This window comes from Equus asinus, chromosome 7 (genome assembly GCF_041296235.1).
Source record: "Equus asinus isolate D_3611 breed Donkey chromosome 7, EquAss-T2T_v2, whole genome shotgun sequence".
Taxonomy (NCBI): Eukaryota; Metazoa; Chordata; class Mammalia; order Perissodactyla; family Equidae; genus Equus; species Equus asinus.
The window spans coordinates 20,856,199-20,870,725 of NC_091796.1; the positions used below are offsets into that span (position 1 = coordinate 20,856,199).

General features: G+C 39.1%; 1 protein-coding gene across 43 annotated transcripts in view; it reads left to right on the plus strand.

Moving 5' to 3' along the window:
- The first annotated feature begins 1,260 nt into the window (after positions 1-1,260).
- The window catches only part of TCF4 (transcription factor 4), a 343,772-nt gene continuing 330,505 nt past the window's right edge, over positions 1,261-14,527 (plus strand). For 5 of the 43 annotated variants that reach the window (XM_014846967.3, XM_070513017.1, XM_070513026.1 and 2 more), the window contains exons 1-2: positions 1,331-1,820; positions 5,661-5,733. In XM_014846967.3, coding sequence (XP_014702453.1) covers positions 5,661-5,733 — 73 coding nt within the window. In that variant the 5' untranslated portion in view covers positions 1,331-1,820. Of the gene's footprint in view, positions 1,821-2,489; positions 2,640-2,839; positions 3,058-3,944; positions 4,037-4,822; positions 5,023-5,113; positions 5,294-5,660; positions 5,734-14,527 lie in introns of those variants that run through there. The other 38 variants (XM_070513022.1, XM_070513018.1, XM_070513027.1 and 35 more) reach the window with 24 other exon arrangements.

Here is a 14,527-nt window from a genome sequence, read left to right on the forward strand (position 1 = left end):
ACATGTAAACAAAAGATCTTGAAAATTGATCTGAACTTGGTTACCGCCACAAAATTGCATCAGAAAATGGAGATTAGGATGTTCCCGCTGCCAGATGGTACAGGAATGTGGCTTAATGTTGACTCTGATTGCAGACTGCCTGGCTTCAAAGGTGGGCTATAGTACTTAATAAAGGTATGTAATTTAGGCAAGTTTGTACCACTTATTAAACTGCTCTGGGTCAAGCCACTCAACGTTCCTTGCTTCTGATTCCCTATATGTAAAACCCAGTACTAACACACACTCCCCAGAGTCATTCTCAGAAATAAAACAGCCAACACTTGAGAAATTCTTAGAACACTGTTTGGCACATAGTAAACCCACTATTTAAGTGTTACCTGTCATTTTATTACTCACTTTTCTCTGGTGGGAGGACTAAAAGCTATCCTTTTGGAATAGAGAAACTTCCATTTAAAATTCCGTGGGCTAGATTAGAGATATCAGTTGGTTTAGCAAAGGATTAGAGATGGAAAAGGAAGATTTCTTCAGTGGTGGCTCCACCTTTATCTTTATCCCTTAACTCTTATGAAATTCGCTGTTATTTGCATTTCACAGACCAGAAAACAGGCCAGGCAAGGTCCTTGCTTGGTCCAGAAGGAGACTTTGAGTCCGTAGCGGTTCATGGTACACACTTGATGGGAGTCTACTAAGGAATCAACGGAAGTCGTCTCCAGGTGAAGACTTCCTGGACCTACGAAGGTCTCACTCTCCCAGGGGCCTAGATAAAGATGGGGTGGGGTGCTGGAGGAGGAGAGGGCCCACATCCCTCTTCCAGCCCAGAATCTCCAACTTTCCACACCGCCCCGGCCTCGCTCAGAGGACCGGCTCCACGTTGCGGGAGAAGCGCGCTCGGGCTGTCCGTGGGCGAGGCCTGCGCGGCCTCTCCCGAGTCCCCCTCAGGGTGAGCCAGGGGGTCTGACGCCCCTGCGGAAGCCTGGGGAGTTTAATTCCTTCACTTATTTGGAAAGTACACTTTCGAGTCAAAGAACAAGGAAGGTCAAGGAACCGTAAGAAGAAGTAGCGCGCAGGGGCACGGAGCCCGCAAACAGCCCCAGCCTCGGTAGCCCTGGCACTTCGGCCCCACGCGCGACGCACCCCCAAGCCCCGCCACCCGCCTCCGGTCCCGGAGGAGGCGTGGCCCGCAGCGCCGCCATCTTGGTCGCCTCTCTAGGCGCTCTGTTTACCACTCTATGGTCGCCCGCTCCCGCCCCGCCCCTCCCCAGTCATTGTCTGGAGGAGCAGCCACGGCCGCAGCGCCTTCTCTTTATAAGCCCGCAGTGCCCGGATGTGAATGGATTACAATGTATCTTTCAGGGAAACCTATTATTATCAATGTGACTCCACGGGGGAGTCAATGGTGATGATGATGAGCAGGAGGAGGATGATGATGAGACACCTCTAAACTTGGAACAAGTTTAAGACTTTAAGAGGAGAAGAAAAAAAACCCCACCAACAAGATTTGTTTGAGGAAAAATTGTAACTATCTTGTATTGATATTTTTTTTTGTAAACAATAAGAAAAAGTTGTTGGATTTTTTTTTTAATGATTTCTTTTTTGGGGGAGGGAATTTTGTTGCAGTTTTATGGTGGAAAATGCAAAAACCAGAGCCAGGTGCATAATTTTGTATTCTGTGGATATCCCTGGAGCAGAACTGAGTACCAGTTAAAATACTTTTTTGGGGGATACACATGTGAGATACTAAGTACTTGCAGAAGATTTTTGTCTCTCTTTTTAAAGTCACTTTCCTTGGAATATTGTGAGCATATTTGTGGCCATTTAAGGTAACGTTACAATTTGCTGTCAGAGTAAACTGTTTGTAATTTAATTTAATTTTTTAAATGTCGATCCCAATGTTTTATTAAAACAAAAGGAACAACCTATTAAATAATTGCCAATGGGAAAAAGTGTGTGCATGCATTTTGTGTATGTGCTCGCACATCTAGCAATAACACGATTTGTAGAATGTGTATTTTAACACACGTTAAAATAGTGTCTGTTGCATATACTGGATAAAGCACGCTTGTTATTACGAAACGATAGAATTACGAAGCTTAATTCTTATCCGAAAAAGTGGTGTGAAAAAGTATGTTTTAAGAGTATGCAGGGCCTGTAATGGTAAAGGTTGAATTAAAAACTTATAGAGCTGGCGAACGCGGACTTAGCGTGCCTAGGAACTCAACTGTAAAAACAAAACAACATCCACCCTCAAAAATAGCCTTTTTTTTTTTGGCGAAGTTTACAGCTATACTATTCTGTGACTTAAAAGGGAGGGGAAAGAAAGTAGGCAATTCAGGTTTGGCCCCCGACGCAAAATTACCGAAATGAAAATCTCTCCGGCAAAATGTGGCTTGGTTTATATATGGAAAAGAAAAATATTGTCCTCTTGGCAAAGTCTTTTTGCATCACGTGTATTTGCAGCCTAGTATAAACTTGCTTTGCCGTGTGTGGATGTGTGAGTGAGAGGGAACGAGAGTCAAAGAAAGAAAGAAGTGAAGGGATGTAAACTCGAATAAATTTCAAAGTGCCTCCGATGGATGAAACGGGCAAAAACTGAACTGTTCAGGCTTCAGATTGTAACTGACGATCTGAGGGAAAATGAGGTGCTCGATGAATTTTCGTTTGTATTTTTTTGCGAGGCGGGGGAGGTTTTGAGATTTTTTTCTTGTGGGGGGGTGCATCCCAGCCAGCCCGACCGGAGTGTGCCGCGTCTCCCCGCCGGAGCCCCCCCACCCATTTCTTTGCTGAACTTGCAATTCCGTGCGCCTCGGCGTGTTTCCCCCTCCCCCCTTCCCTCGTCCCCTCCCCTCCCCGGAGAAGAGAGTTGGTGTTAAGAGTCAGGGATCTTGGCTGTGTGTCTGCGGATCTGTAGTGGCGGCGGCGGCGGCGGCGGCGGCGGGGAAGGAGCAGGAGCGGGCGCGGGCGCAGGAGCAGGAGGTGGTGGTGGTGGAGGCAGTGGTTAGACATGAACGCCGCCTCGGCGCCGGCGGTGCACGGAGAGCCCCTTCTCGCGCGCGGGCGGTAGGTACCGGCGCCGGCGGGGCTCGGCGGGGCTGATGCGCCGGGCGGCGCGGGGCTCGGGCTCGGCGGCCCCGCACGCGGCTCCGCGCCTGCGGTGCCGCGGGCTCCCGGCTCCCGACGCTCCCAGAAGAGACACCCCTTCCCCTCCAGCGCCTCTTCCCTCCCCCTCATCTCTACCCCCCCACCCCCCTTCCCCAGCATTGCCACTTGGAGGGACCGATGACTTTGCCAAGGGCCTGACTTTAATTTTTACAACCCTTTCTTTCACAAATTAGGGTGCTGGACAATTACAGGACCCGACCCTCCACTCTGCTCCCCGCCTTTCTCCGACCCTGTCACCCCTCCCCCTTTGGACGTGTTTTCACTCCAGAGACGCTCATCTTTAATTTCTTTATAGCTACTTTGAAATGCAGAGGGGAGTGGTGTGTGTGAGTGCGTGTGTGTGCGTGTGTTTGAGTGTGTGAGTGTGTGTGAGGGGGGTGGGGTAGGGTGGAGGGTGGGGGGAAAGTTGAGACCGGATCGTTCTGAGTAGTTTCTCTTTTCTCTGTGATCCATTCATTTCTCGCTCTACCTCCTGTTGCATAAAATGATGCGCTGAAGAGCGGCTTTTTTTTTTCCTTCCGGGATTTGGTTTTATAGTGGATGTTACCGGTTTTGATCGTCTCTTTGGAAATACAATATCAATATCGCTTTTTTTTTTCTTTTGCTATTGCTGCCTATTCCATCTTAAAAAAAAAAAAACTCTCCCATCCCTCCCTCCTTTCCACCTTAATCCCACCCGCCCCCACATCCCCACCCCCAACCCCCCCAGTCTCCAAAAATCCGATTGTGTTTTCTCTAAGGATTGGGACTGGATTTTCTGATTGCGGTTATTTCCATGTTTCTAGGTTTGTGTGATTTTGCTAAAATGCATCACCAACAGCGAATGGCTGCCTTAGGGACGGACAAAGAGCTGAGTGATTTACTGGATTTCAGTGCGGTAAGAAAGAACGGTGGAAACTAACAACAGCTGTGAAACAAAACAAAACAAAAAACCCAAACACTTCAGCTAGAAACCAATAGTAATCTAAAGGACAGGAATAATTTTTAATTGGCTGAATCCTTGGTAAACATAAAGGTCTTTTTGATAAGTTTTTAAGTACAATTTTTGGGTGTGATGGACGAGTCAGGCTTTTTTTTTTTGAGTCTAATTACTTGCCTTGAGTTCCCTACACACCGAACCCCGAAAATAATGGAATCTCAGCCCAATGGAAAGGAAAAACAGACACCCCTAAAACTGTGAACCACCCCTAAAACTTGGCCTTTTCTGAACATTTTGAGTACTAATACTGTGCACTACTCATGTTATTTATTTTGTTCTGAAAATGGGAAAGAGATATTAGGAGACCCAGTTGTCTCTTAATTAAAGTTTTAAACTGATGATGCTTTGGTTTAGTAGGACCTGTAGTCCTAGGTAACATCTTTTCCTGGGATTCTGAAAACTCTAATGTGTATCCTGAGCATACATTCTTTAGAACCCTTTAGACTGTTTCTGTAAATTTCATAGTCGTGAGATCAGCACAAAGCAGAACTTACACACTTGTGGAGTTTTACGGCTGTACTTGGTCCTTCTCCATCCCTCTGCTTCCCTTTCCCAAACGTGTCAGGGGAATTAATTCATTTTTAATGCCAGATGAGTTTGGTGTAAGATGCATTTGCAAAGCAAAATAAAAAGAATCCACAAAACACACAAATAAAATCCAAACCGCCTTCTAAGTGGGGCTCTTTCATGTTGCTGCTGCCGCTGCTGCTACTGCTGCCGCTGCCGCTGCTGCTGCTGCTGCTGCTCTTGTAGACCTTTTGGAGACATGGCTTTCGGAAGTTTTGCCAGGAAACGTAGCCCTAGGCAGCTTCGTAGCCCCCTTTCTGCTTGCTGCACTTTCTCCATTCGTTCCTTTGCTTCTTGCAGGCTCTGACTCAGGGAAGGTGCGCATTATCCACTAGATACGTCGAAGAAAAGGGAAACCAATTAGGGTCGAAATAAATGCTGGAGAGAGAGGGAGTGAGAGAGAGAGAGAGTGAGAGTGAGAGTGAGAGAGAGAGAGAGAGAGAGAGAGAGTCTTGCTTCAAATTGCTCTCATGTTAGAGACGAAATGAGAATTTAGTGCAGGTGGCACTTTTATTTTTATTTGGGTTCACATATGACAGGCAAATCCTATACGGGATGGAAATGGACATTGCCACGTTTATGGCCAAGGTTTTCAATATAAAACAAACAACTTTTTTCTTCTCCTTTGTAAAACTAATGTTTTCTAGAGAGGCCGCTGCCCTCCAACCTGAATTTTGATAACATTATGGGGACTGTGTTTGTTTAAAATGTTGTAGTACTGCCTAGTACTGGCAATCTAATGAGCCTGAGGAAAAAGATAGAGTGCTCATGGGGAGGGGGCTGACTGGTAATGTTGTGCCTGTTTTAGTTTTAAGTTGGAATGGTGATGTATTTTACTAAAATGAACCCTTACCATAAACTCTAAGTTATTTGGTAAGAGTGTGAAAGATCTTTGACTCACTCTGAAGGCACAAATGTCTTTTTTTCAACAGTAATATTTCTTTGTTTCTTTTAGATGTTTTCACCTCCTGTGAGCAGTGGGAAAAATGGACCAACTTCTTTGGCGAGTGGACATTTTACTGGCTCAAGTATGTAAATTCTTTTCTTAGTGTGTAGTTAAATGTTTCTTAGCTGTTTATTCACTCATTGTATATTTTTGGCTCTGTTGAAGTCTTCTGAAAAAGTCATTGAAATTTTAGCCTGTAATGATATGGTTATTTCATTATCCATCAGTGGTATGACTTACACAAAATGTTATCTTTTGCAAAATTAAAATAAGATCTTTTTTTTAATCAAGGAGACTCTCAGAATTCAATCATTTAATTTCAAAGCAATTTTCTAATACAATTGTAATCAAACACGTGAAGCTAAGTCCAATGTTAACATGGGGAAATAAATTAATGTTCCCTATTTGAAAATTGAGGGAAAAATCTAACTTTCAAAAAAAGGGAAAATCCCTTGTAAATAATATCAATTATTAGGTACTATGTATAATTAACCCTTTTAAAAAAATGAGCACTTAATTTAGCAGATGAATGCTGCATAGTAAACCAGAGCTGTAAATAGCCTCTTGCTAATCTGAGAGCTGTATATGAATTCATTTATATTTAAAATATCCTTTTTGGTGCGTTAGCTGTTTCTTTGCTGTAAGCAATTACTTACTCAATGAATTTTTGCTGTATTTAAAGTTGCAAATTTGGAAGGACTTTTACATGTTATAAATGAAAGGTCTTTAGGTGATGCTTAAAAAAGACGTTAGCGCTATTCACAAAGGAATCTCTGTGCGCAATGATTATCTGGCATCTAAGGAGGAGTTTTAATAGAGGACTCTCTGAAGGTCTGTTATTAAAAGTGAATACTGAAAATATGATATTCATTTAAAATGTATTTGTATTTTTGTCCAGTGTATTTCATATCAGAAGGAGGCGTACATTGTTGCCTGCTATCCTTTAGGTTCAAGGCTTAAATCCATTTATGCTTGTTAAACAGCTGCAGAATTTTAGGAGTTCTGGCAGTGGTACAGTACATTAGACAGAGTACTGTTCTTAAGTCAGACTGGTAAATGTTGACATCTTTTAGCTGTGAGATGCCAGTGGAATTGTAGGTTAACTATTGAATATAATTTCCCATCTCTTAGTTTTCATTTGGTGCTATAGCAATGAAAGAAATCTGTTCACCTTTGTCATTTGTATAATTGGTATGTGTTTATAAAATTAATGGTTTTTAAAAGTTGCTCATTTCCAAATGAGTTACTTCTCTTTCTTCTGGTTCCCGTAAGTCCAAGGAAAGTTTTATCTCTATAGCTTGAATTATATAAAATATGAGATGCCTCTTGTAGTTATATTGTATCTTTTATTTTTTGGAGTCCACTTTGATTAAAAGTACTACTGACCATATGTTTGTGTTTTACTGTCCTGGCCCTGTTATATTTTCCATTTAGGGACTTAACATTTTTTTTGTTGTATTAGTAGTATATTTTCCAAATTTCTGTATTGTGTTCTCTACACAACCTTGAGGTAAAGATGAATACAAGTGTCTTTTCTAGGCAAATTAATTTTTCATGTTAGACAATATCGAAACAGTAACTTTATCTCTGACAGTAATTTTCTTCACGATTCTGCTTAAGAAAATGTGTATTCAGTTTAAATCTAAAAGTGGATTATGTCAGAAAGGCACAGAGATAGACTGCTTTCAAAGTCAGTGCAAAATACTTCTTTGGACATTGTAAAAACGGACACATTTGGAATAACTTAAGTATATCAGTTTAGATATGGTTTAATAAAGTAAGGTGATTTAGAAGCATGAAATTGTGTTACATTTAAAAAGACAACTGTGTAGCTGGTGCATTTTCTGAGTTCACATTTAAATAAAGTCCTTGCTGTGATGTTTAAGTGTTTGCTGAAAGTACAGGCTGGATAAGTATGAGTATGTATTACATTTTGTTAAATGATCATATGTTGAAACTTACACAGTTCTTAAGACTTCATCCTTAGTGAGACCTGTTATATTTCTAGTAAATATGCTGTGACTATTTTTAAGGTATTGAATTTTAAGTTACACTGTACCAGAGGTGTAGTTTTCAGGCCCAAGCATTTACTTGTAAAGGTAAAAAGTATAGTGGCTATTTTGTTCTGGCTGCTGGATTGAAAATGCAGGGTTTTCATCCAATGCAGTGTGATGGTGACCATAATATATAGGGTACAGATTGGAGTGTTGGTTTTTCTCGTCTCTTCAAGATACATTTGAACACAGGGCTATTAGTGAAGAAAATGGCTTTCATTTCCACTCGATAACAAAGATAAATCCCTTTTAAAGAATAACAAATAGAAAAATGAGGAAAACTGCATTTTTCCCTTTAACTGGAAGGATGAACTAAGAAACTTTAGGCAGAGAAATAATTTTCTAAATTGACTTCAGGTTAATATCCATTGTCCTGAGTGGGCTCAAATGTCGCTTTCATGGGTAGCTTTGAAACTCGGATCCAGAAAAAAGATCCAAACTATAAGTAAACTGTTCGTATTTGAAAAACCTGCTATATTTTTTCAAAGTGACGCGTGGTGATATTTCATGCTTAAAGTTCCCAATAGCATTTGATTCCATCAATATAGGATGCTCCATTGTGATTTGCAATGCGAGAATGAAAATAAAGTGTGGCCATATTCCCTTTAATCTTTCATTTCACAAACATGGTTTTTCCTACCACCTTAAGAAATGGGGAGGCTGCTAGGGAGAATGGAATGTAACCTGAGCTACAGCCTGACATTCCCAGGGAGCATTTTTCACATGAAAGGCTTTTGTCAACCCAGGAAAGGACCAGCAGTTTTTGTTTGATGTTTGCAGGTGTTCAGCAGAGAGCACTAAAACAATTCAGCCATGATGGTTCAGAGCTTCGATGACCTTAACAGGGAGAATTTGGGCTCTGGAATTATTTTTAAGAAATAGTTGTAACCTATGTGGAAACTTATACAAAGAGATTTAATATCCATTATATCATTGATCTTAAAACAAACTAAAAGCATCCACATGCCTGGACAATTGGAAAGTTATTCTCATTAAAAAGTAGGATGGCAGAGTTACCAAAAGAAAAAAAAAGACACCTAGAGTCTATAACTTATTGATGAATAAGGGCTTAATTTTTTGCTATAACAAAAATACAGTTTATTGAGTTACCTTTGAGTCTTTTGTGAGCAAAAGAGAAATATACTAGCTTTGGTGTCTTTTTAAAAAGTAATTTTAAAGTTGGGCCACTAAAATGATCTGTACTCAAGAACAGCTCTGGTCACATCTGTTACATGTATTTACAGTTAGTCTGTGACGGACACTACATCTTCCTCTCTGAGTGTAAAAGTTGAGCTTTTTTCCCTGGAACTGTTTAGTTTTACTAAGGTGTTCAGCAGTTGTTAAAGATTGCCAAATGAATGGGTGTTTGAACAATTAAGAGCAGCAGTAAAACACACCACATCCCTGTCATGGTCATTTCTGGAACAGGAAAAACATTTCTTGACGTTCATTCAAGTTAGTTCACCTATATCCACATGACACCAAAACGACGCATCAATTTAGTAAATTCAGTGAGAAGAAAAATCAATCCAGCGGGTAGTTTTGTATCACAGACGAGATTCAAATGGTCAGCATCCTGAATCAATTTCCATCTGTACTAGTTTGAGTTCATGCTTATGGCGTGAAAAAAAATTGATCTCCCCTTAAAGGTATTTGTTGAACAGTTATTTAATTGTGTGTGTGTTTGAAAACAGCCTTGCTATTACAGTACAATTCATAATGGTTGTATGGCTTTTGCAAAGAGCAGAGTAATTTAATAGGTTAAAAAAAAAGTAAAGTGGCGTTAAACCCGTTATGTTAGAATCATAGAATTTGGGGGTTAGAAACCCCTTAGAAATATACAGCCCAGTGCCTTCATTGTACAGTCAAAGAAAACTGAGGCCCAAGTGAAGGAGGTTCTAAACTGTGCCTTTATTTGCTATTCTAAAACACAAGGTTTGATTTGCTAATTCTCTGTTCTTTATTGGAATAACATTGGTTTCACTACTCTGTTTTTCTGTAATTGGTGTTGCATTATGAGGTGTCAGGATTCCTGTGCTGATATTTATGCTTACAATTGCTTCTGCCTGTGTCCTTTGAAGGCTTTTTAAGATTTGGAGCTAAATTTTGGATTACTGGTCATTCTCTTTTGTCTGATCTCCCCTGTGACTCTTTGCAAGTTGTTAGATTGAATAATAGAGTGTGGATGGGCATGCCACTGACAAAATTAAAGCGCTTCTTAATATGCCAAGTGGTGTGCTATGCACTTTATATTTATTGTATTTTTTTAATCCTCGCAAGAACCCGGTGAGATGCAAGGACTACCATGCTCAATTCATAGATGAGGAAACCGAGATTTAGAAATGTTAAACAGCTTCCTCTGAGCAGTCAGTCATGAATTAGGTTTTAAAGCCAGGTTCTTTTCTCACACACACATGCACATGCATGCACACACACGCAGAGTCAGATATAGGTTATCTTTTTCAAGACTATATAGGCATAAAAATGTCTTATTGAGGCTTGGAATAGAATACTGTTCCTGATCTTTAGAGTAGATAAGCATTTTTTAAAAACATATTTAAGATAATAACATGAACCACACCCATTATTTTTCCTGCTTTAGTATCCAAATAAGCTAGCTTTCTAATTTATCTAGGGTTTCAATGTGACTTAGTACGTCTCTCTCATATTATTATTATTTTTTAATTTTTACAAAGAAAATATGGTAGATATTTTCAAAGTTGTGCTTTTGTTCAATTGTAAGTTGACAGTCTGCATGGGTACCAGTGAAAATATTTTGTTTTCAATTATTTTTATATACCTAGTCAAACCAAAAGTTGAGATAACCACACATGCTCTGTTAATATCTAAAAAATAAAGATTTCCTGTCTTTATAAAAGAAGTTTTGCAGTTCATTGTTAGATCTTTGAAACTTAATATTCAAGAACGATAATCCTAAATTCTATCTGCATCACTAAAATAAGCCATTTTGAAGTTTTGATATGTCTATTACCAGACATGTGCTTAAAATGTTGCGTTTTCTAAATTCAGAAGGCAAAAGCAGTACTCTATCTGACACTGACTTAAGTAAATAAAATGCATTAAACAAGCGTGGGGATCCAAGATCTGTTGAGACTGAAATGCTTAACATTTTTGACAGCATCAGCAAATTATCTTCACCCTACTATTGTAATGAGGAAATCACTTAAATAACAGATGAACAGCTAAGTCACATAAACATATATAATAGAACTATGTAATGAAAGTTTATGCTGTTAATTGCTCGAATCTGTCTTAAATGCTTAGAATCATGGAGCAGTAAAGACTGTCATGTAAACAGTTTTGTTTTGAGCTTAAAATTATTCCTTTTTGCTTTCATCTGCTATGATAAACAAAGTAATTTTGTAAGCTTTGCAGATCAAACATTTACTCCTAATGGTAAACTACATTTTATATTGGAAGTTTGCAACCTCGTCCAAGGCGTAGAGTTGAGTCCTGGTGGCCCCAGGCCTGTGATTTTCAACGTTTAGTATTATGATACTATTTAGATCTGTTCCCATAAGCCAAGATAACAGATCTTAAGTTGCCTAATAAGGAACATGGTGTGTTTTGAAATGCTCTTCAGTTTACAAGTCCTGAACCAAAATGTTCTTGGCCAAACCTTTAGAATTTATATCTATATGTTGAGTAAGTCAGATCTTGCACAAACATAGCATCAAAATGAAGCTAGACAGAAACAAAAAAAACCTCCCCATTCCTTATCTTTTGTATTTTATGAGCTATTTTTTATGACCAGGTGTTCTTTCAAGTTAATTAGATAGTGCTCAGTATTAGAGAAAGTAAGGTAAAACACATCATAGGGTTTTTTTAAAGGTTATTTTTGTTACTGGTTTCTTATTACTCTGAATAAAATTTTCAAAATCGACCACCAAATTTATAAGCTTACATGTGGATTATCCATTTTCTAAATCTGTGAGCCCACTTAGACTCAGCAATAAGATATGCACATGAGTTTTAGGTGGATACCTTTGGACCATATGTCACTTAGGGCTTATGAGAGAGATGGAAGAAAAGTGGCAATTTAATCTTTAGAGAAGATTGGTTAACACTTTGTTATAAGTAATATTTATATGTATATATATTTTTTATGTCAGACTCACAGGAATAGCAAAAGTGTTGAAAAAGGTTGTCATGTTTACTTTCATTTCAAAAATAAATAAAGGCCCAGTTAATCAGCATATCAAATACCCAGGTGTGTTTAAAATCAGTTTATATGGATGAATTTCAGGGCTGTAAGAAAGTATTTTATTTAAAGGTGCAGCCACGCGATTGTTCAAATGGATGCTTTTGTACTTTTTTGTGACAATTAACATTTAATGAATGACTTTCTAGACTGCCATTGGTGGTAATTACGATACGTAGTTTATTAACTGCACTCCATTGTCGGAGGTGCCTGTATTGATTTGTTTTGCAAACAAACCTTCACACGTTCAGCAGTATTTGTACATTACTTTTTAAAGAACCTGTTTCATTTGCTGATGCTGATGATGTTGCCTCTAAAAATTTTAGCTTACAGATTCTCATGTACTAGAATGCCTCTTTGAGCAGAGTGATTTTAACTGAATTAAAAATTCATCAACTTTTCAGCTATAAAAATTTTGCGCTTAGATCTTCGGGGCATCCCCAAAAAACTACAAAATTTTGTTTTTCAAACAAAGAATTTTGAGAAATTCAGATTTACGGGAGACTTTAGAGATGCTCTATTGTTTCTTAGGTAAAGAGCCAAGGTTTGGGAGGGTTAAAAGTCTTTTGCCTAAATCATACAGTTGGTTATTGGCTCTAATAGGACACAAATACAGATGTCCTGACCCGCTGGTCAGGGACCCCATGCTGCTTTTAATTAAGGTTTGGACTCAATCCGTTTGTACCAACTGTATGTTTCTTAAGAAGAGGAAAACTTGTATAATTTACCATTTCTGAAAAAATAATAAAAACCCAGATTGTGAGGGATGGACATTGTAATCCGGCTCACTTGTCATCACGTGTTCTAATTTGGCTAAGGCAGTTGACGAATCACTGTTAAAATGTATTGTGTTATTAAAAATAACAAAGTAAGACCTATGATTAAATATCGGGGCTGTAATTTAATCTCAGGGGTTCTGGTGCTGTTCATAAACCATTTGGCTTTTTTCTGTAACAGATGACGTCAAAATACAGCTTGATTGAGTTATGACCCTGGTTACAGGAGCACCTGCCTGTGCCTCTTTACTTCATGGCATGTCAGCATTTCCATTACAAACTTTTCTTTTTCTCTGACATTTTTAACTTTGAATAGTTAAACTGGACTGATGGTTGGCATATAAACTTGCAGTCCCCTGGGAAAAGACTATTTTCCCAATAAAACAGAGAAGGTGGTGACAAAGCCCCGTTACAGAATACCTCTTAGAATGTTCTTTCTTGCTTTAATCTTCCATTAATTTAAACGTTTCTTTTTGGGCTACTCAGCTGCATTGCAAAGCATCCAAATGGAAGGGTTTTAATCTCAAATTTCTCAAGTGAAGGCTTAAATAAGAGGTATTTAGAGGACTGTTAAATTAGGAAAAGATCTATGCAGGAGGATGTTGAAATGATAGCTCTGGACACTCTGGTTTTCATATTGTATAAGATGCTGCAGAGCAGATATGAAAAACATGCAAATTGGTGTACCTGGTCAGTAATTACTTTTATATCCACTTAAGATGAGTAAAAATGGATAGGGAATGGTTTAGGAAGGTGTATTTATTGTTATCACTGTCTGGAGCTTGTAGCAGAGCTTCCATTTTGCCCCTTGGTTTTACTCTGTTGGCAGTGGAGATTGGGTGTTGTTTGTATCTGTCTAGCTAGTTATTTATCTACCTGTCATAATTCTTACTGATGGATCATGGAATATGTACTTTTAGCACATGCTATGTTCAAACCCCTGTGTTAGCAGTTGTGGGATGAAGAGCCCTTTGTGCAAGAAAGGTCCTGCCCTGGGAGGGTATGTATTCTGACAGAAAAGAGTAGAAAACCACGTACATAATTAATACTCAGTGTCCAGAAGACAAGTGTCATTCATGCTGTGGGAGTTTAGATAAGTAAAAACTTATTTCTTGCTGGGGGAAATGAATAATGAAGACTTCAATGAGCAAATCGACTCTGATCCTGGAAGGGGAGCGATAGGATTTCGACATGGGGATGTTGGGACTGAGCATTTTATGTCAAGATCACTGTGTACCAGGCACAGAGGAAGGAAGGCTACTGCAAAGGGTAGATTAAAGAGCACCAGAAAGAAAGTCTCCTTAGCCTGTGGTGGAGTCAACTCTGGTCTAGGTATCTGCGGTGACTTCCAGGCAAACATCTCTATCTTGGATGTCCTTTTTCTTTCTTTCCTGATTTTGGGTTTTCTTGGGAGTGTTAGAGATTATAATCTAGTTTCCTTCCCGAAGCATATGTTTTTAGTGTAGTGTCAGGATGGAAATCAAGGTTTTTATGTCCCAGTTCCAAACGCTTCCTATTATACCATTCAGCAATGGAAATTTTCTTGAGCCAAAATGATAGCTACTTTGGAGAAGATTATTTGTTTAACTGATTTCTGGAAACCTAGATTCTTTTGCAATATTGCTGCTAACTAGCTGTTCGTATTGACAAAATGATTAGAACCTCAAAGCCTGCATCTGAAAATTGAGAAAATAATTTGAAACTCTCTAGGACACTTCACGAGGGGTTTTATACTAAAAAATATTTTCAGATTGCAAAAATTCACCATTTTAATAACAATTATTATTATTACCATCACCATTGCCAGTTCCACTTCTTTTAGTT